At 45.4% G+C, this 22,709-nt stretch overlaps 1 protein-coding gene across 8 annotated transcripts in view; it reads right to left on the bottom strand.

Annotated features, from left to right (window-relative positions):
• LOC135917165 (pre-mRNA-splicing regulator WTAP-like) overlaps nt 1-22,709 on the bottom strand; it is a 221,936-nt gene that overhangs the window by 124,150 nt on the left and 75,077 nt on the right. For all 8 annotated transcript variants that reach the window (XM_065450671.2, XM_065450670.2, XM_065450665.2 and 5 more), the window contains exon 4: nt 71-138. In XM_065450671.2, the coding sequence (XP_065306743.1) occupies nt 71-138 (68 nt within the window). The remainder of the gene's footprint in view (nt 1-70; nt 139-22,709) is intronic.

The following is a 22,709-nucleotide window of genomic DNA, read 5'->3' as shown; positions in this document are numbered from 1 at the left end:
CATATTACACCTCAAAGCAAGGTGGGCATGCTCGGAATGTCACCCAGTGGTGCCAGAGAAAGGTACTCACGGTTGCTGGCTGCTGAGCTACCCGCCTGGCCCTCCAAGTACTCTATGTAGCTCTCTTGCTCCTTCCACCTGCAATTGCAGAAACATTTTTTGAGGCTGCACAGGAATGGCACTTGCATGATTTTTCTCCGTTGCGTGCGCAAATTTTTCAACTGCTGGCGACCTTCATAAAGGCCAGTATCTTGGCGCCTTGGTACGATAAAACATATAGCACTGTCAGGTTTAACAAAGCACAATTAATTATAGGAAAAAGGATGCACATAAGGGGTGCCCTAGCATTCTTAGCATTGTTCGAAATATCAAAGCCTACTGCTGTTTCAATCGGCAGTACTTCCAACACAAACCGGTGATTCCACGAGAGATCTAAATGGGTCTGCAAGTTCATACTTTAGATGCCACTGAATATTTTATATTTCATGCGCACTTATGTGCCCTTCGCTTCTTTGGCAAGTGGACTGAAACATAGGAGATCAATATACCAAAGTTTTTCACTGTGGAGGCGCCATTTTCATGCACCAGGCATTCTTGCAAATTCATAACAAAGGGAAAAAGAAGAGAAAGAAATAAACTTTTATTGAGAGCAGGTGGGCTCAGTCCAGGAAGACACAAGCCCCCTCCCGAGTCCAGTCAGTCAGCAGACTACACTGGTCCGGGCTGAGATGGCTCCCTGTGTGGATAACCACACCATGTGTGCAAGGGTGTTTGGCACTTTGCAGAATGCACATTCAGAGCTGTAAGCGGTGGGCGAGATCCTGTGTAATAGAAAGGTGCCACAAACATGACAGCTGGTTTGAATTTTTTGGAGGCTGACTGCTTTTCCTCCAGTTAGTTTCAGGTGAGGTAGGGAGTATGTTTTTCTATTAAGCCTGTAGTGCAAGAGGACGTCCATACGTCTCTTGGGTACATCCCAGGTTCTCCAAGATCATTATGCAAAAAAGGTGAGGTGTGCAGACAGGACACAACAGAAGAGAAGTGGACAACACAAGCGCCGACTATCCAGTCGGATAGTCGGCGTTCGCGTTGTCCACTTCTCTTGTGTCCTGTCTGCACGCCTCACCTTTTTTTGCATGATGAATCCTTGCCAACTAGCTCAGCTTTCTATCATTCTAATCTCCAAGATCCCTCTGCCAGCAGTGTGCCGTTAGCGTATCTTTGGACTGAGGCACTGGCGGCCTCATTTCCTGCCGGTTGGGTGTTTTCCAGAGTCCACATGATGAAGGCACATAGGTGGTTGGAAGCGGCCAAGGGAGTTTTGGAGCAGCTTTGGGCAAAGCAAATTCGGCACTTTGTAGCAGGATGGAGCAGCAATTGTCCATCATGGAACAGAAGATATGTGCTTAGGAGCAGCTTGGTAAAGCTCAACATTAGTGAAATGAAAGCATATCAAGCAATAGTGTTCTTCGTTTGACTTTGCAGAACACTATTCAGTTGTGGAAAATCAGTTCTACAAAAGCCTGCAAGGTGGAGGAAACGGAAAAAATGTCATCCATCTGACAAAAGAAACCTACATGGGCTTCTCAGGAAGCAAAATTAATGAAGTTACATACCAGAAGCGGCCAAGAAAAAAATACCCAAGGGCTTCACATGAACCCACTGTACACCCACTGTACATTGATAGGCGTCCGTTAATGCTAGTCCATAGCTTTTGCTTTCATTGTGCAAAGCAACTAATATTTAACTTAAATATAATGCATAAGGCAACATAAGGTGCCAAGGAAAGGTTGCTGGAGGATTTCGAGAAATGACTGATAACAGCGTTTAAAGCATCATCATCATCATCATTTATTGACCCTTAAGGATCCTTTTCAGGGTATTACATAAGGGGGGGGGGGGCAAAAGCATCAAGAAACACTATGGTCATCATTATACAATGGCTAACTCATTAGTACAACGGCAAACAAAACTTAATATGCATGCTAGTAGACGACGGGCAAGAAAAAAAAAATAAGTAAGGCATGAACCAGAAGTAGAAATGGCAACACAACCGGCAATATAACAGAAAAGTGGAAAACAAAAAAAAGAACTTAGACATTAGTGAGCAACCTACGTCAGCAACCTACGTCCTGTGCGCTCCTTGTTTTTCGGCTAAAGAAAGAAGAAAGAAAAGGCCCGCAAAATTTTCGAAAATTCACGTGCTACATCACAAGTGTTAGACATAAGCATCATCTAGTACGTTGTGTATATTACGCATGTGTGAACTAGCCACGCTCGTCTGATGGTTTGCTTTCTCAACCATTACAAATCATGCTGCTTTGTGTTTGATAATGACCGAAGGTGCGCACGAAAGGCATCTCAAGCGTCGAAAACAGTGCACAGCCACTCATTCCCAGTACCTGTACATGACGATGTTAGCGTTGAGATTCATGCAATCATGGCATATGGAAATACTGTCATGGGCACAGAGCTGTTGTATTAATTTTATGGGCTTTCATTTTTTAGAAGAAAGGCCCACACAAATCCTATGTTGCTTTAAATGCTGTTATCAGCCAATCGTCAATATCCTCCACAACATTTTCAATAACATCTCATCGGTTAGGGAAATTATAAAGCTACCCAATTAAACACGCTGGGGCACAATGAACAAGAAATACTGTGAACATCATCCATCAATGTACAGTGAACTCCAATCACGTAATGCCCACTCTTATTTTTCAAGTCTTGTTGACATTCAGATGGGCCTCCCACTGCTTGACTGAATGTTGACAAAACCTAGGCCCACGGTGTCATGGACTAGGGATGCTGCCCACCTCGGACTATTCCACAGTTGGCTCATATTTTTACATAAAGTTTATTCCTCCTTCTTGTTAATATTCAAATGGAAAAGCAGCATACCACAAAATAAATGCAAAGGGACTTCCCTGGTCATTGTTTGTTTGCCGGCATTTCGCATCGCTTGGCGATAAAAAAAAACTGATAATTTTTTCTTTAAAGGGGTGGAGACATCAAAATTTTCGTTCATGCGTTTGTTGATTCAAACGTTGTGTCATGCTTCAGGGAGCACGATACACACAGCGGGATTCATATATATCCGATAAAAAATTTAATAATAGCATTATTATACCGAGCGATTTCGGTTTCGGTTTCTGGGCTCCGGGATATGCTATGACATCACAGAGGAGGAAACGCAACATGGCTTGGTCACGTGGGTCACAAAAAATAGTGACATAAAACAATGCTGCGTCGCCCGCCCGCGCGTACGCGTGCTCTCCCAGCAGAGGTAAACAACTGGCGATTCGAAGTGCATCTCGCAATTATTATCATTATTGCGAAGAGCGACAACAACGGTAAGAAAATATTGCGGCTTGTGAGAGTCGGTGATTCATTCCGAAGTGCCGTAAGCTTTAGCTATGAAGTGAACCGGAAAAGGCCTAGCGATGATATCGGCGGCACCGAACGATCAGAGGCGGTGAGGCTGCCGTCGGTGCCAGAGTGACCACTCCTCGTTCGCTGATTGGCCGCTTCGCCATACGGCTGCCGCACAAGTGGGTCCCGGGCCCGTCTTCTTTACGGCAAGGAAATCTCGCCGTTCGCGAGCAAAACCGCCGTCGCACGGGGGCCCGCAAACGGCAAACGGCGTGCGGCGAGTCTTCGTGCCGGTAACGTGGATGGGCCCTCACATTGAGAAAGGCCAACAAAGCTCGCTCCGAGCTGCCTAACTATGCGACTATGCAAGTAGAGAAGCGCACAAGACGAACGCTGCATATCCTGGTCCCTTTCGGAGTCGGCCGGCTAGTGTTACACGCAGTTTGCCGTTTGCGGGTCGCCGTGTTTGTGTTGTCCACTCCTCTCCTCTTGTGTCCGTGTCTGCACGCCTTACCCCTTCTTTGCATTAAGAAAGGATTTCTATATGCCTGTAGCTCGGTCGCTCGGCTCAGCAGGCTCCGTAATCGGCATTCTATCGCTACTCATCATACGTACGTATTTGTGCCGGCGTGCTATGACGTCAATATTTTCGATCCTCCTCTGTGACGTCATAACTGCCGCGCTAGCGATGGGTCTCGACCACAAGATGGAGTTTTTAATGACTTTTTGGAGCTGAATTAAAATTATTTTGAAATGTTTGCAGCGTCCAATACCTCGTTCTGGGTGTCCTTGCATACGGAAGCAGCCTACAACATGCTTTTTATAGCCTCAAAATTTGGTGTCCCAACCCCTTTAAAGAAAAAGAAAAAATATTTTTTCACTGCCCTTACGATCGCATTGTCAACCAATATTTTGCACAAGCTCAGTCAGTGGGACTCATTCGCGGCTTACAGACACCATCAGGCCACTGTAAAACACTGACCAATATTTTGGACCCCTAATGATGGTTTCTTATAATTTTCAGAATCGATCTGCTCGATTCTCATCCCTGATGTCATTCAACACATTGCTGCAAATGCAATTTCTGTTTGCATATCCTCTGTGTTTTTACAACAGCCATTTGGCCGCTGAGGTCGACTAAAACCAAAATTTACATCCTGAGCTCTCGTTTTGCGGTGGCAATAATCTGATTTTACGTGGTGTTGTGCAGGAAACAGTAAACAGTCTGAATTTCAGTTGCGATTTGGGTTACCATTGGATATTTCTGGTTAAGAAGTTTAACAAAAGCAATGCCACACCATCACCCTGGTAATGGGACGTGGTGCACATGCGATTCGGAGTGGTATATGCACGGGCATTTGCCATTACCGTATTTACTCGCATAATGATTGCACCCTGAACTTGCTGCCATGAAGTAGGAGACACACTGTACAATTCGGCGCCTGATGTGGCGTTTGGCGGGTGCGATTGTGTCCAATGCCGCGTCGGACGCTGAATCATACAGTGTGTCCTACTTTTAAAGTATGGGGTTTTACGTGCCAAAACCACTTTCTGATTATGAAGCACGCCGTTGAGGGGGACTCCGGAAATTTCGACCACCTGGGGTTCTTAACGTGCACCTAAATTTAAGTACCTGAGTGTTTTCGCATTTCGCCCCCATCCAAATGCGGCCGCCGTGGTCGGGATTCGATCCCACGGCCTCGTGCTTAGCAGCCTCACACCATAGCCACTAAGATCTCCTACTTTTATTGAGATAGCAATTATATGGGCACTCCAGGCACTTTTTTGCCGTCGTCGCCATTGCCGCGTGGTGCAGGTGCGAGTGACAGCACGCGAGGAAAGTCAACGATCACGTATCCATCTCGCACGCCGTCTTTTGTCATGCAAAAGGCCCGGGGGGGAAGGCAGAAGCTGCGCTGTACTATGGCTGCAACTGCATTTTGCAAAACTGTGCTCCAGTGGCGCCGACAATCATCTCCCACATACAAGGGAGGAAAGCGGGAAGGAAACGCGCCATATTCCGTCGCGCGCATTGCGCTGGGGGGAGAGGAGGGATGGGGGGCAGTGTTTTACTCCGGCAGCAACTGTGCATTGCACGGCAGCAGCGCACCCTATCTTTAAAGCGATTTGCGTCGGGCACTGAGTCGATGGGAGCTCATACCTTTGTGCGTGCTGCGTTCTCACCGCTCAGTTTGCATTGAAGCGAATGTTTGCAAGTTTACACGGCCAACAAAACTACTATCTTTACTTCGTGTGGCTACCTAGGCATTTTCTATCGCCATCGATGGTTCGCATATTGGGTGAAACTGAATTTTTCAGAGATTACCGTGGGGAAAAAAATTGCTCAAAATTTTACCCCATATAATGAATGCACCCCCCAACTTTGTACACATTTTTCGGGAAGAAGAAGGTGCGTTCATTATGTGAGTAAATTGACACAGGTCTACATAACATGCACAAGGGAGCCCTAAAACAGACTGTACGACTTATTCAATCAGCTGAGGGCATGGCTTTCTTTCCCAACTGCCCCACAAATTGAGTGCCAGTTCAAATCATCTTTAGCTTGTCTGCATAAGCAAACGTGTTAGACTTAAAGCGCTCATAATGCACTGTATAGCACAACACGATTTTGATTTTCCTGCAGCCAAGTTGCAATGCTACCCCAAACACATCTACACTCCAGGACCCCGATGATGAAACAGATTGCTTAGGCTTCAATTCCACACAACAATTTAGCAACTTCATTTTCATATTAGTGTTTTTGCGCAGGTTGGCGCAATTGGCCCAGCACTTTCATCCCTGCATATGAGAGGTGGCTTGCTGTGGTAGGGCAGAATAATTCCAGTGCTATGGCAGAAATTCTTCCCTTTTGGTAGCTTCTGCATACGGATCCCGAGTCAGTGAGGATGATGGCAGCTTCTTTGAGCATCGAAAGGGTTAAGGCAATTGCAACTTCTCCTGCCGTGTCTGTGTCATTTGTTGGAATAGCTGCAGGTCTTTTTGGCAAAGGTGAAATGCACAATGCTGGTCAAGTGGGCATGTCTTCCTGGGTATGTTGTTGCATCAGTGTATCTGGTGTCTGGGTGTGCTCCGTGCACCTTGGTTAGGACCTGGACTCTTACTGGCCATTGGTCTTTAGGGTAGGCACAATGCATATTTCACGGGTGGGAGCCACAGTGATGTGTTTACGGAGGTCTTCCGGAATTCTTGGCTAGGTATCTCTTGGTTATAAGCTTTCTCTGTATCCCAGCTTCTTGAGGGCTGTAACTCCTGTTTCTGTTAGTCTTAAGCATTAGAACTAGTTGACTTGGTGTACCTCGGTAAGTTCCTCCCACGTGCTGCGAAGGCTCGGGTGGAGGAGACATTGTGTAGAGGAGTGTGGGATATAACAGAGGAGATTTTGATGGCTCTGCGGATGAAAGCATTCAGATTTTCAATTTCTGCATTCTTGGGACGCTTGAACTGCACCTTGTTGGCGATGCAACATAGAATTACTGCAATGAACTTGAAAAAGGGGGGTACCAGCGAAACACCAAGGACGCGCACACAAGGAAAAGGTGTTAGACATGGACAAACGCTGGACTTTCAACTGTAGTTTATTGAAATTTACATTGCCACACATAACCTCCAACGCATGCGCATCTTCCACTCCTCCAAGCATCTGTCAGTGTCTAACACCTTTTCTTTGTGTGCGCGTCCTTTGTGTTTTGCTGGTACCCCCCTTTTTCAAGTTCATCATGCACCAACTGGCACAAGAGCTTGCGCTAATGCACCTAATTACTGCAAGTTTCTGACTCGATTGGTTTTTCTGACGGGCAGACAACCATTGAGTTTTCTCACATGCGCTCACGCACATGGTTTGATTAGGCTATGGGCGTGCGCCCCCGTAGCTCTGGCGCAAGTGAGTCGAGCAGCGATTCCTCCAATGCAGACCAAGTGCTGCATTGGAATATGTCTAGTTCAGTGCATCTTTTTTTATTCTTATTATAGTATTTATGCAATCCCATCTGTAATCACGAATAAAAATGATTGTTTACCGATGGAATTTTTTTTTTTGCACTTTATGGTCACTAAAAAAAATTGCAGTTAAATTTTCAAAACAGGGCAGTCTGAAGATTTTAAATCTGCAATAAATACATTTGACCTTGGGAGGTCACATTTCGCGAAAAGAACGGGACCTTGTGTTTTTTTGCACTACAATGGCTTCTATGTGTATTAACCAACTCGATCTAGAAAAATCTTTACTTAAAAAGGGGGTACCAGCGAAACACAAAGGACACGCACACAAGGAAAAGGCGTTAGACATGGACCAACGCTGGACTTTCAACTGTACTTTATTGAAATTTACATTGCCGCACATAACCTCCGACGCATGCGCATCTTCAACTCCTCCCAAGAAATGTGCATAGATAACACCTCGAAGATACATTACCGAGTGAAAACAGCCGACGCATGCGCAACTTCTACTCCTCCCAAGACCTGTGCATAAATGTCAGTTTTTTATTAATCATATTCTACCTACTCGATAGGTAAGCACATTCCTTGTTTGTTAAAACCCTTTGACGGTTTTAGCCGCATATGTACGGCAGCGGTTTTCTGTCCCGCTAGGTCTTCGCCGTACGGGTACGGTTTCGATCCTCCGTTTGAAAGCGCCATAATGACGATACACGCTCACTGGGAGGTGCTGCCACCTCTTAGGACTTACAAGAAGCGTTTGAAATTTGCGCTACCTTCTTGGGGAGATAAACAGAACTGACTTCTAGCTTCAGCGCGTCGCGCAGAGTGCGGCAGCACCCCTTTTGCGGTTTCAGTTTCGCCGCGTGATCGCAACAGAGGCGCGCGAAACGTCATCCTTCTCTTTGTCAGCGCTCTCTTGCAGACGCGGTGGAAGTTGATTTCTATCTTGATCGGCGCTGCTCTTAGCTAGTTTATAATCGCCACTCGTGAGGTATTCTCACTCTCAGCGGCAACGCGCTTTCGTGGTTTCGGTTCCGCCGCAACAAAGGCGCCCAAAACGTGATTTTTATCCTTGTCGGCACGCTATCGCAGGGGCGGCGGAAGTTGATTTCTATCTTGATTGGCACTGCTCTCAGCTCGTTTATCACCGCCGCTCATGAGGTATTCTCACTCACTGCGGCTGTGCAGAGACTCGTGTTTCAAGGAGTACCACATTCTGAAATACTACTTAACATTTTGCAGTTCTGAGTGATGCCGACACCAAAATACTGTTCCTAAAATTTTTTTATTATTTATTCCTGACTTTATACATCTTGTACATTCAAGATCCGCAATAAAGTAATTTGACCACCTGGCAAAGTTTTCTTGAAAATAATTCGACCCTCAAAGGGTTAAACACAAAGACGTATCACTGACATAAATTTCTTTCTCATTTCCAATGTGAAAAGCTTCTAAGATTTTTGTTTGTAGCTGGTCTTGCCCTTCCCTAAAATGGACACACGACCGAGCAATGGCGCACTATTTTTGCGCTTATTGCTGTCGCGGTAATGAACCGCCAAATTGCTTCGCTGGTCCCCGCTTAAGGATAGGTTATGTTCTTGCAAGCGCTTATTAACACACCTACCTTTCTGGCCTGTATAGACTTTACCACAAGCCAACGGAATGCGGTAAACATCACAAGTGTTGCACTTGATGAAGGGTGTCGCGTGTTTAACTTTACAGGCCCCTCTCTTCGTCCCCTCGTTTCCAATCCTCCCGCACAAACTTGCCAATTCGCAAGGTGCAGAAAACACAACGAAATCTTAGAAGCTTTTCACATTGGAAATGAGAAAGAAATTTGTGTCAGTCATACGCCCTTGTGTTTAACAAACAAAGAACGTGCTTACTTATCGAGTAGGTAAAATATGATTAATAACAAACAGACATTCATGCACAGGTCTTGGGGGGAGTAGAAGTTGTGCATGTGTCGGCTGTTTTCCCATGGTAATGTATCTCCGAGGTTATCTATGCACATGTCTTGAGAGGAGTTGAAGATGCGCATGCATAGGAGGTTATGTGCGGTAATGTAAATTTCAATAAAGAACGAAGTCCAGCGTCCGTTCGTGTCTAACGCCTTTTCCTTGTGTGTGCGTCCTTTGTATTTCGCTGGTACCCTCTTTTTCAAGTTCATCATGCACCAACTGGCCCAAGAGCTTGTGCTAATGCACCTAATTTATTCTCCATTGGGCTCTTTTCTGTGTTTTTTTTTCTCACAAGACCGAGCCGACGCCTGTGTGTGTGCCATTGCCCTCACAACATGCAAAGCGCGGTTCCTGTCATATTGCCTAAAGTGTGATTCACCACCGCAAGAAGTCAGCGCACTGTATGGTCTTCTAGAGCCCTCATCTGGTCACTGGAGATGCATATCCAGAATCCTCAAGCCGGAATGCTAGAGACAAGTGAGACATTTGAAAGACTGGCTGAAGTGTATATGCATTGGAGAGAACCAGGGGTGGGGCTTATTTTGTTATAGTGCAAGCTTGACACGGACAACAGAAGGCACATCTGACACACATAGCGCTACTTTCAACAACAGATTTATTTCTCATTCTCGTCGCTATATATACACCCTCGACCCATCATACGGCCCAGGTAACATTCTTGGAAAAAAATATATATATAAACTGGGAACCACATGTAGGCAGTTTCTTGACTCACATATTCAAAGACATGTACACGTTCAACGCGAACAAAGATAATTCAGCTCTTTTGAAGATAATGAAATGGGAGGTTTACTGACGCATGCGTCGCCGAATGTTGATATGTGTCTGGCTTCTATTATCAAGCACGTCATTTCACACCTGCTTCTACTCATGATGACTGTTTCTTTAAATCTTGGTTTGCACTTGCATCTCTGGCAATGGATGGCAAGAAAGCCGTCAGCGGCCACGTTGTTAACTTTGTTGCTGTGTTCTCGTAGCCTGTCATTTATGCATCTGTCTGTTTGACCGATGTAGGATTGTCCACACCCGAGAGGAATACGGTATACCACACCGGCGATGCAATCAACGAATTTGTTTTTATGTTCTTTTTCGCATGCGCTACGTGGGATTCTTTCAGGCCTTGTGTTTTTACAGAGGCTGACCAATTCATTAGGTGCCGAAAACACAACGTTGATGCCGCTCCTTCCGGCAATCTTCTTTATTCTATGGGAGAACACATAGAATGTGTATGTATGCCGTGTATGTAGGGGATGATGGCAACCTTTCTTTTGTTCATGTCAGTGCTCAACACGTGCACCTGCTCTGAACTGCTTTGCTGCGCCTTCTTAAGCAGTTCTTCTGCAATTGACACAAGCACATGGCTCAGGTAACCAGCACAGCTTAAAAGCGAGGCTTGCCGTTCGAAGCTATCGTGCATTAGGTGTTGGCATGATTTTTTCAGTGCTTCACTGAAACATGTCTTCGCGATTTCCCTCTTCACAAGCTTTCTATGCGCGGAATGAAATAGTAAAAGTGGCTTACTTGCCCTAGGTTCGTAACAGCAGCAGGTTTCGTTATCAGTGAGCACAAACTTGATGTCAAGGAATCTAATCCTCCCGTCACATGGCATTTCAAAGGTCACTTCTAGTGGATTTAGACAGTCACGAATAGTGGTAAAAACAGGAGCACATTCATTAGTAAATGCACTATAACAGTTTTTGCGCTATAACAAAATAAGATATGCCGTACCAACAAGCCCCTATTGCTATCCTCATCAACTTCATTTCTCGTTCAATGGGCTCTTTTGTTCACGTACTCCGGGATCCTTGCGGTATAGTCACCCTCATCAACGCCGTGTGTAGAGCAAGGTCACTTAGTTTCTGCATAAGGAACAAACTTCTTCCAGAGGACGTTCGAACGCTCTTTGGAGGATGTACTCTGTCGAATGGACACAGGACAAGGATCCTAAAAATTCTGCACTCAGAATGGCTCCGACAGGCTAGACTTTTCAGAGCCTTTCTGGGGACGCAGCTGCGCAGCACCTATGAACCAGACACAGCGGAAGTGCAAGTCCGAAAGCATCTACGGCTGGCAGACCAAATGACAGAGTTCCACGGAATCTTCAGCTAAGGCATCTATGTGACTGGGTGAGCAAAGTGCGCATGAATGTGACCTGCAGCTTACATATACCGGAAGGACTCTGGCTCCCTGAACCTGTACGTGATGTGTTGGGGCTTGGACAAAAGTTTGCGCTGCAACCCCCGAAGAAAAAGCCTGAACTTTTATCTATTGTGCGTCAGGTCTCCCGACGTGCTCCAGAGGACGAGACCACGAGGATCAACTCCGAAGGTGTCAACGCCTTAAAAAGCTGTAAGCCTCCACGTCAGAAATTACCTGTGAAACTCGTAGAATCATACTTGTTACAGCATGATCTGTGTGTGCTGCCAGCTGATAAAGAAGGCGGCTTCGCAGTTTTTTCGCATGAAGAATTCAATGAGAAAGCTATAAACGCTATTTCGGCAGTTTTTAATTAAAGAAATGACGTCTCTTGCAATAGGGTCAGAGCAAAAGCACAACAATTGTGTAAAAAGATGAATCTATAAGGTGTGATGAACAGCATCAAAAAAAGCGAGAAGGATTGTCTGGAAGTATTTTTCAGCACTAAGACTCACAAAGAAGGTGTACCATTCAGGGTGATAGTTTCTGAAAGGGACATGTGGCATAAATCTGTCGCCATGTACCTTCAAGAAAAACTAAACTTGCTAGACATCAGTGACCCTTTCCTGACAAAAAGTTCCGAGGAGGTTTTAAATTTTTTAAGAGCTCATGAAAATCAACGTTTAAAGGCCTTCTCTACCGATGTTAAAGACCTTTATTATTCTCTGCCACAATCAGAATTATTAACCTGTATTGACAGTTGCGTAGATACATATGGTGCTGTTAGGTTTAGCACGGAAGCACGTACATCCATTGACAATTTTTTAGAATTACTTAGGTTTTATTTGTCGTCTACGTTTATCGAGAACAAAGGTACCCTGTATCTGCAGAAACAAGGAGTGTGTATAGGTTCTTGCCTACCACCAGTGCTAAGTAATCTGTTTTTAGCCAAACTTGACAGAGACCTGTCACAGCGCCTTCACAAATCTAAGGTTGTAAAAGTTTTTATATATGTTGACGACTTTTTAGTTGTAATTGACTGTTCATCCGCTTGTTTTACTAATGAATGTGCTCCTGTTTTTACCACTATTCGTGACTGTCTAAATCCACTAGAAGTGACCTTTGAAATGCCATGTGACGGGAGGATTAGATTCCTTGACGTCAAGTTTGTGCTCACTGATAACAAAACGTGCTGCTGTTATGAACCTAGGGCAAGTAAGCCACTTTTACCATTTCATTTCACACATAGAAAGCTTGTGAAGAGGGAAATCGCGAAGATGTGTTTCAGCGAAGCACTGAAAAAATCATGCCAACACCTAATGCACGATAGCTTCGAACGGAAAGCCTCGTGTTTCAGCTGCGCTGGTTACGCGAACCACGTGCTTGTGTCAGTCGCAGAAGGACTGCTTAAGAAGGTGCAGCAAAGCAGTGTCGAGGAGGTGCATGTGTCGAGCACTGACACGAGCAAAAGAAAGGTTGCCGTCATCCCCTACATACACGGGTTCTCCCATCGAATAAAGAATATTGCCAGAAGGAGCGGCATCAACGTTGTGTTTTCGGCACCTAATAAATTGGTCAGCCTCTGTAAAAACACAAGGTCAGAAAGAATCCCACGTAGCGCATGCGAAAAAGAACATAAAAACAAATTCATTGATTGCATCGCCGGTGTGGTATACCGTATTCCTCTCGGGTGTGGACAAACCTACATCGGTCAAACAGGCAGATGCATAAATGACAGGCTACGAGAACACAGCAACAAAGTTAACAACGTGGCCGCTGACGGCTTTCTTGCCATCCATTGCCAGAGATGCAAGTGCAAACCAAGATTTAAAGAAACAGTCATCATGAGTAGAAGCAGGTGTGAAATGACGCGCTTGATAATAGAAGCCACACACATATCAACATTCGGCGACACATGCGGCAGTAAACCTTCCATTTCATTATCTTCAAAAGAGCTGAATTATCTTTGTTCGCGTTGAACATGTACATGTCTGAATATGCGAGTCAAGAAACTGCCTATGTGTGGTTCCCAGTTTATATATACATATATTTTTTTTCTCCAAGAATGTTACACAAGCTGTATGACGGGTAGAGGGCGTATATATAGCAACGAGAACGAGAAATAAATCTGCTGTTGAAAGTAGCGCTGTGTGGGTCAGGTGTGCCTTCTGTTGTCCGTGTCAAGCTTGCGCTATAGCAAAATAAGATATGCCGTACCAACAAGCCCCTATTGCTATCCTCATCCAGGGGCGGGTCCACATGCGTCTTTTTGAGGATCTCAATGTCTGCACGCCTGACTGAGTTTTACTAGAACTTGGTGGTTCCTCACCTTCCGAAGAAAAAGAAGAAAAAAGTGCCTCCTCCGAACAGTTCAGGGTTGTGCCAGGATGGCACAACGCTGCCACCAGCTATGCACGCCCTTCTCAGTAAGGGACCCAAGTATAGCCTACCTCCATTTATCAAGAGGCACGAGTTGCTTGCAAAGGTTCCGGCAGTAGCAGGCAAGGCCCCACTGCAGCAAAAGGACCAATGCCTTTCGGAGGGTGTAGATTGTCTCACGTGTATGCAAGACCAGTTACAGGAAGGAAAGATGGATAATTTCCACCCAGTGGTAGACTATTTCCATCAAAATGGTTTGACTAAGCTACAGTCAGACAAGGAGGGAGGTTTTGTCGTTCAGCGCACCGATTCGATGTTTTCACCTCAGACTAAAAAAGCGCTAATGCCGTATGATTCTAATCAGTCTGAACTGGTCAAGAGGTTTGTAGCGGTTGGACGCCTTCTGGACGTAGTGCAGAAGAGCTGCTGCCACCACATGGCATACAGCCTGAAACAGCAGGTTGAGAGGTTGCTTGCAGCAGGTTTTCCTCTCTCAGTCATTAAGGCTGTTGCTGAAGCCAGTTTGCAGAAAGTAAAGGGTCTAGCAGGCCATAAGTCATCAACACCAGAACGAAAAAAGCTACTAGAAGTAATACCATACATTCATAAATTCTCCCACAGCATTAAGAAGGTGGTGGGAAGGCAAGGTGTAAGCATTGCGTTTTCTGCACCTTGCAAATTGGCTAGCTTGTGCGGGAGGATTGAAAACGAGGGGAACCAGAGGAGGGCCTGTAAAGTTAAACATGTGACACCCTTCATCAAGTGCAACACTGATGTTTACCGCATTCTGTTGGCTTGAGGTAAAGTCTATATAGGCCAGACAGGTAGGTGTGGTAATAAGCACTTGAAAGAACAGAACCTATCCTTAACACTTTGGGGACCGACCCATAGGCCATCGATCATATATGATCGACGGTTTTGCGCACACTGCCACATTCCAATTTCCACGCGCTTGGACAAGTAGCCCCATCTAGGAGGTTGTCAGGAACTAGACTCTCGGTTTTGGCATAGTTTCTTTCGTTTTCCAGCAGGTGGCGATATGCGAGAGCATTTTCTAGATTGCGGCAGCAGCGGACGCAGTGGAAAATGGCGTCGTGCTCGCGTCCTGTCGCTCGAAGAGACCGCCGTCGATCGCGCGATTCCGCTGCTTCGGCAACGGATTTTTTTGATGAACCGAGCAGCGAAGAGTCTGAAAACGACTTCAGCAGCTCCGATTTCATTTCGGACTCTGATTCGGACGATGATGAGCCACGGACTTCATCTAGTACCCGAAGGTGAGCATAGTTCCACATTCAGCTCTCTGGAGTAGGTGAACGGGCTCGCTATATGTTCTCATTATTTTATCTTTACTTGGTAGGTTCTCAACAAGCTACGGTAATGATCTGCTTCCACCAGCGCAGAAGCGGATCGAGTTTTCGCCGAGACGGAAACCTGGCGTGTACTGGGACGCAGAAGTGGGTGTGGCGCTCAGAAGCGGATAAAAAAAATTCTTGACTGCTCTGGACTTCTTTTTTCTGTTTTTCTCGATGAATGTGATCGAAACCATTCGCAAAAACACGAACAAGTATGCTTGGACTCGCATTTTGGAAAAAAACCAACGCATGCTTGTTCCGACGGATCTTGGGAAGAAGTCCCCCCAAGTGAAATGCTGAAGTTCATCGGACTCGTAATTTACATGGCCGTTGTGAAGGTTCCTCGGCTGAAGTTGTATCGGAATGTAGGAAATCTCTACAGCGGTCTGCTCCCACCACAGATCATGCGGCGACGCCGGTTTATAGCTCTACTCGCAATGTTGCATGTTACAGACTTGGACGATGTCACTTTTTTATATATTATGACTCAAGAAGTTCTCGTGCTTTTTCATTATTGCACTTGCGCAGGATCTTAACCTGGTTGAGCAAAAGAAGGGACAAGCATGCATTCAGGAAGGGACAACAAGCATGCAAAAGAAGGGACAAGCATGCATCAGTGACACATCGGTCATGCTTTACAATAGGGAGGCACATTTCCTAGATAGTATGTTTAGGTGAGCCACGCCATTGTTTTTTTCTGATTTTGGGTTTTTCTTCTTTTTATGCTGCTGATACCCTGAAGCGCCTGCGCCGGCATGGTCTGATATTTAAGTGTTTTTCTCGAATAAACCTCAGTTGTTAGTTTGTGCCTGTCCTGTCTTCCGTTCTTGTGATTGTATAAAAAGCGCAACCAATGTTTCCAATAACTCATGACAGATACCTTCATCCTTTAATATGTTCCACAGGAGTTCCCTGTTCACGTCGCATGCATCGCTTATGTCCAGGAAAGCTAAATACATCATCATCATCATCAGCCTGGTTATGCCCACTGATGGGCAAAGGCCTCTCCCATACTTCTACAACTACCCCGGTCATGTACTAATCGTGGCTACGTCGTCCCTGCAAACTTCTTAATCTCATCCGCCCACTTAACTTTCTGCCGCCCCCTACTACGCTTCTCTACCCTTGGAATCCAGTCCGTAACCCTTAATGACCATCGGTTATCTTCCCTCCTACTTACATGTCCTGCCGATGCTTATTTCCGTTTCCCGATTTCAACTAAGATGTCATTAAATTGCGTTTGTTCCCTCACCCAATCTGCTCTTTTCTTATCCCCTAACGTTACAGCCATCATTCTTCTTTCCATAGCTCGTTGCGTCGTCCTCAATTTAAGTAGAACCCTTTTCGTAAGCCTCCAGGTTTCTGCCCAGTACGTGAGTACTGGTAAGACACAGCTATTTTACACTTTTTTCTTGAGAGATAATGGCAACCTGCTGTTCATGATCCGAGAATGCCTGCCAAATGCACCCCAGCCCATTCTTATTCTTCCGATTAATTCCGCCTCATGATCCGGATCCGCCGTCACTACCTGCCCAAAGTAGATGTATTCCCTTACCACTTCCAGTGCCTCGCTGCCTATTGTAAATTGCTGTTCTCTTCCGAGACTGTTAAACATAACTCGTTTTCTGCAGATTAATTTTTAGATCCACCCTTCTGCTTTGCCTCTCCAGGTCAGTGAGCATGCATTGCAATTGGTCTCCCGAGTTACTAAGCAAGGCAATATCATCAGCAAATCGCAAATTACTTAGGTATTCTCCATTAACTTTTATCCCCAATTTTTCCCAATCCAGGTCTCTGGATATATGCTGTAAACACGCTGTGAATAGCATTGGAGAGATCGTATCTCCCTGCCTGACGCCTTTCTTTATTAGGATTTTGTTGCTTTCTTTATGGAGGACTACGGTGGCTGTGGAGTCGCTATAGATATCTTTCAGTATTTTTACATACGGCTCATCTACACCCTGATTCCTTAATGCCTCCATGACTGCCGAGGTTTCGACAGAATCAAACGCTTTCTCGTAATCAATGAAAGCGATATATAAGGGCTGGTTATATTCCGCACATTTCTCTATCACCTGATTGATAGTGTGAATATGGTCTATTGTTGAGTAGCCATTACGGAATCCTGCCTGGTCCTTTGCTTGACAGAAGTCTAAGGTGTTCCTGATTTTATTTGCGATTACCTTAGTAAACAGTTTGTAGGCAACAGACAGTAACCTGATCAGTCTATAATTTTTCAAGTCTTTGGCATCCCCTTTCTTATGGATTAGGATTATGTTGCTTTTCTTCCAAGATTCCGGTACGCTCGAGGTCATGAGGCATTGTGTATATAGGGTGGCCAGTCTTTCTAGGACAATGTTCCCACCATCCTTCAACAAATCTGCTGTTACCTGAACCTCCCCAGCAGCCTTCCCCCTTTGCATAGCTTCCAAGGCTTTCTTTACTTCTTCCGGCGTTACCTGTGCGATTTCAAATTCCTTTTGAATTCAATTATCGTCGTGGGTGCCACTGGTACTGTATAAATCTCTATAGAACTCCTCAGCCACTTGAACTATTTCATCCATATTAGTAATGATATTGCCGGCTTTGTCTCTTAACGCATACATCTGATTCTTGCCAATTCCTAGTTTCTTCTTCACTGCTTTTAGGCTTCCTCTGTTCCCGAGAGCATGTTCAAATCTATCCATATTGTATTTCTTTATGTCAGCTGTCTTACGCTTGTTGATTAATTTGGAAAGTTCTGCCAGATCTATTCTAGCTGTAGGGTTAGAGGCTTTCATACATTGGTGTTTCTTGATCAGATCTTTCGTCTCCTGCAATAACTTAATGGTATCCTGTCTAACGGAGTTACCACCGACTTCTCTTGCAAACTCCTTAATGATGCCCACAAGATTGTCATTCATTGCTTCAACACTAAGGTCCTCTTCCTGAGTTAAAGCCGAATACCTGTTCTGCAGCTTTATCTGGAATTCCTCTAGTTTACGTCTTACCGCAAAGTCATTGATCGGCTTCTTATGTACCAGTTTCTTCCGCACCCTCCTCAGGTCTAGGCTAATTCGAGTTCTTACCATCCTATCGTCACTGCAGCGCACCTTGCTGAGCACATCCACATCTTGTATGATGCCAGGGTTAGCGTAGAGTATGAAGTCTATTTCATATCTAGTCTCACCGTTCGAGCTCCTCCACGTCCACTTTCGGCTATCCCGCTTGCGGAAGAAGGTATTTATTATCCGCATATTATTCTGTTCCGCAAACTCCACTAATAACTCTCCCCTGCTATTCCTAGTGCCTATGCCATATTCCCCCACTGCCTTGTCTCCAGCCTGCTTCTTTCCTACCTTGGCATTAAAGTCGCCCATTAGTATAGTGTATTTAGTTTTCACTCTACCCATCGCCGATTCCACGTCTTCATAGAAGCTTTTGACTTCCTGGTCATCATGACTGGATGTAGGGGCTTAGACCTGTACAATCTTCATTTTGTACCACTTATTAAGTTTCACAACAAGACCTGCCACCCTCTCGTTAATGCTATAGAATTCCTGTATGTTACCAGCTATATTCTTATTAATCAGGAATCCGACTCCTAGTTCTTGTCTCTCGGCTAAGCCCCGGTAGCACAGGACGTGCTCGCTTTTTAGCACTGTACATGCTTCTTTCGGCCTCCTAACGTCACTGAGCCCTATTATATCCCATTTGCTGCCCTCTAATTCCTCCAATAGCACTGCTAGACTCGCCTCACTACATAACGTTCTAGCGTTAAACGTTGCCAGGTTCATATTCCAATGGTGGCCTGTCGGGAGCCAAGGATTCTTAGCACCCTCTGCTGCGTCGCAGGTCTGACCGCTGCCGTGGTTAGTTGCTTCGCAGCTGCTGGGGACTGAGGGCCGGGGTTTGATTGTTGTGTTCATAAAGGAGGTTGTGGCCAAGTACTGCAACAGGGTGGCCAATCCTGCTCTGGTGAGGGAGTGCGTTACCGGTTCTGGTCATTGGGATCAGGCCACACTCCAGGCCTGTTTATGCAATTTTATCAACACGCGGATTTTTTTTTTTTTTTTGTAATCCGGTGGAAAATTGCACAGCACTGGGATTCGAACTACGGACCTCTTGCACGTGACGTGACGTGGGTGTTCTACCTCTACGCCACCGTTGCATCCTCTACAGGGTGCAGCGGTGGCGTAGAATGCAGCGGTGGCATGGAATACAGAGGTCTATTTTCCGCCTTAGCTATTTCTATGCACTGGGTAAGCACGAACAGGCTATCATCCAAGCGCCTACCACTTCTGAACCCATTCTGAAGTTCTCCAAGTATTCTATCACTTTCTACCCATGACTGCATTTTTAATTTCACCGCCTGCATCGCCAGCCTATATATAACAGATGTTATCGTCATTGGTCAGAAGGATTTACCGATACTGCCCTCAAGCGCCACCGTTCTAAGGGTGCCGCCACGAATGGAACAGCGGCACTTCCATCAACTATCGACCCCCCCCCCCCCCATGAGTGTTGCGTGCACTGTAAAACTCTAAAAAATGTTGAAAAACCCTTCTGCAAAGCGAACAAACACGTGGGATAGCAAAATGCTACGGATAGGGCCATAGAGCAAACATAAAATTGTGACTACATTGTAGCTCCCATTGGTCTAGCTTTTTTCGGCGGTGCCATGTGTTGGTTTCGATTATAAGTCGACCCCCCAACTTCAGATTTTCAAATTTAAAGAAAGTGGTCGGCTTACAGTCGTGTAAATACGGTATGTGTGGCAATGTAAACTTTAATAAAGTACAGTTGAAAGTCCAGCGTGCGTCCGTGTCTAATGCCTTTTTCCTTGTGTGCACGTCCTTCCGTATTTTGTTGGTACCCCCTTTTTCAAATTCAAGCTGGCGCTAATGCATCTTTACTGTTTTAGTGAAAAATAGAATGGTAGCCCTGTTAAAGGCACTGACAACTGGCAAGAATGTGTTGCGAGATGTAGATGGAAATGCGATGATCATGATTTATAGTGATAGAATACACATGCTGTCCACGATTTAAGTAGGAATTATAATTTTAAATTGGCAATGAAAGCTTCAAAAACCAGTAAGTGGCCTGGCTGTGTTCTTGGTGAGGATCTTTCCGATCAAGCATTTGCACATACAACCAGAACTTTTGTGCTGCGTTGCAACCAGACTCGATGACCAAAAGGAGCCGAGTGCGATCGTATTCGACTTTCTTTCTTTGCACGGTTCTCTGCAAGGCCCATTTATGTTGGACATAGGACTGCGTGTTCGTCGGCACCAAGCCCTCTGACAGCCCTGCAACACGGTGTCCGTTTGCTGCCTTGTGCACTACTAAGGCCGTCTGCACTTTCGTGTCCCACCCTCCCCTGCGACCCACTACACAGCATGAATTTGTGGGAATTTCATTCTTCTGCATACTCCGTGTCTCAGTTCCTTGATGTATCCTTCAGAACTTGCATTTTTTTAATATCTTTTTTTTTAACTGATGGTGCTCTTTAATTACTTCGTTTAGCGCAAAGCAACAGACACAAGAAAGACGACAGGACAAGGCTCTACGCTGAAATGACATCATTTTATTGTGTCACTCCTTTATGGAGAACAAAATTTAGAAGAACACGCACAGTGTGCAGGAACCACCAACATCTGATCGCCAGAGCGCACTCATATGCAACAGAATCCAAAAAAAACATATTCAGCACTGTAAAACGTTAAAGAAGGCACACTAATGCGCTGTGACCCCAATGACTGCATGAAGAAAGCTCCCGATAATTCTCGGACGGTGGTATCATGGCTCTTTTTCAAAATCGTAGTATCACGAAACATAGCTTTGCACTTGCATATTTTACAATGTTGAGCCAAATGGGAACCTGCGCCTGTCGGTATGGATTGATCATGTTCTCTAAGGCGCTCCTTAACACAGCAGCCTGCCTGCCCTACTTTGCCACATGGCAACGGAATCTTATATATCAGATAAGAGTAGTGCCTTGGCCTGCCGTCTTTTTTGTGTCGGTTGTTTTGAGCTAAACAAAGTAATTATGGATTCGCACAAACTATCCCGTCAACGCATTGTGCTGAACTGTCTTTCTTCTACTGTGGGCCCCGATTTTTGTGTCTCTGTGTCATCTCCTGAACCTGCTGTTCTGGTCAGTCACAGTGTTTGCTGTGTGCCGTGCAAGGATGCTTACGTTCTGCATGGAGAATGGACATTTTCCTCGAGACGTAACGGTTCCCTTCGGTAACATCAAGCCTTGTCGGTCACGTGCGGCGAATGTGCCGGATACTCCGTTCTGAAATTTGGCGGCAGGTACGTCTTTTGTACGACTGGTTGAGAGCCATCTGCTACTTGTGCAACACTTATATTGTGGCCGAGAGGAAGTTTCGTTTCTACAGACGTCTATCAGCTCAGACTACAGAATTCTGGTGGACGCAGCTGTTGCTACTCCTCCGGTCCAGACTCCGCATAGAAAGGAAAAAACCTGTCACCTTGGATTTCAGGTACTCGGTAACGTCAGGCTTGCTGACAAACCTGCTGAATTGAAAAGAATTGGCCAAAATTTAGCATGGAACCAAGAATTACTGCACATGAGCTAATGGCCTTGAACAGGCGCATCGCAAGGAAAGCAGGACTGGAGGACCAGGAGCGGCACCTCTGGATGGAGTGGATTGCCTTCGTAAGACCGTAACCAAAAACACGCCACCTTCAACAGCTCTGATCAAGAGAGTAGTATCTTTCCTTAAAGACAATCAACTTAACTTCTTACTGAGTGACAAAGAGGGCGGTTTCGTGACAGCTCCGGCTGCTGTCTTAAAGGAAAAGCCATTCAGGCTGTCGACAAGAACTTCATTCTGGCAAATGAGAAAGCTCAAAAGGTAAAATGCAAGGCGGTTTCTCTGTTCGAAAATATAGGCCTCACCAAGATTGTGAAAGATGTCAAACAATGTAAGGTGCTTGCTCTAGAGGTTTCTTTCACAGCAAAAACGCACAAACCGTATGCGCCTTTCCGTACAATAGTCAGTGAAAACTGTTGGCAGCTTTGCGTAAGCCGCCTTTTGCAAAAATAGTTGAAATATTTAAATATTGATTATCCTTATGGCATAAAGAATTCTTTCAATGTTGTTTCCTTTCTGGAAGACAACCTTTTAGTAGCCAACATATTTTCTGTGGACGTCGAAGATCTTTATTACTCAATACCGCACGATGAGCTATTTCATAGTGCGATTCAAATTTTTAGATATGTTGACGATTTTCTTATTTTGAATAAACAGACTAACGAGTGCTCTGTTACGGTAGTTCACATTTCAGTGGGCACGGCGGACCAACTGCGGGCATGTGGCCTCACAAGCCTTTCCTCTGCTTCATGCAGGTGCTCGTTCTTGGCTTGACCGGAGCGACGTATCACCAAAACAGTTATTCTACCGGATCTTCAAGCTGCCAAAATGTGCCTGTTCCTTCCACGTGTTTTCTTAGCACGTCAGCAACGATGGAGAGTTATCACGAAACACCTTCCTTCCACGTCACGCCAGCTCTGCTCCCGCGC

This window comes from Dermacentor albipictus, chromosome 5 (genome assembly GCF_038994185.2).
Source record: "Dermacentor albipictus isolate Rhodes 1998 colony chromosome 5, USDA_Dalb.pri_finalv2, whole genome shotgun sequence".
Taxonomy (NCBI): Eukaryota; Metazoa; Arthropoda; class Arachnida; order Ixodida; family Ixodidae; genus Dermacentor; species Dermacentor albipictus.
The sequence above is the reverse complement of the archived record's forward strand: the minus strand, read 5'-3'. Positions and strand labels throughout refer to the sequence as shown.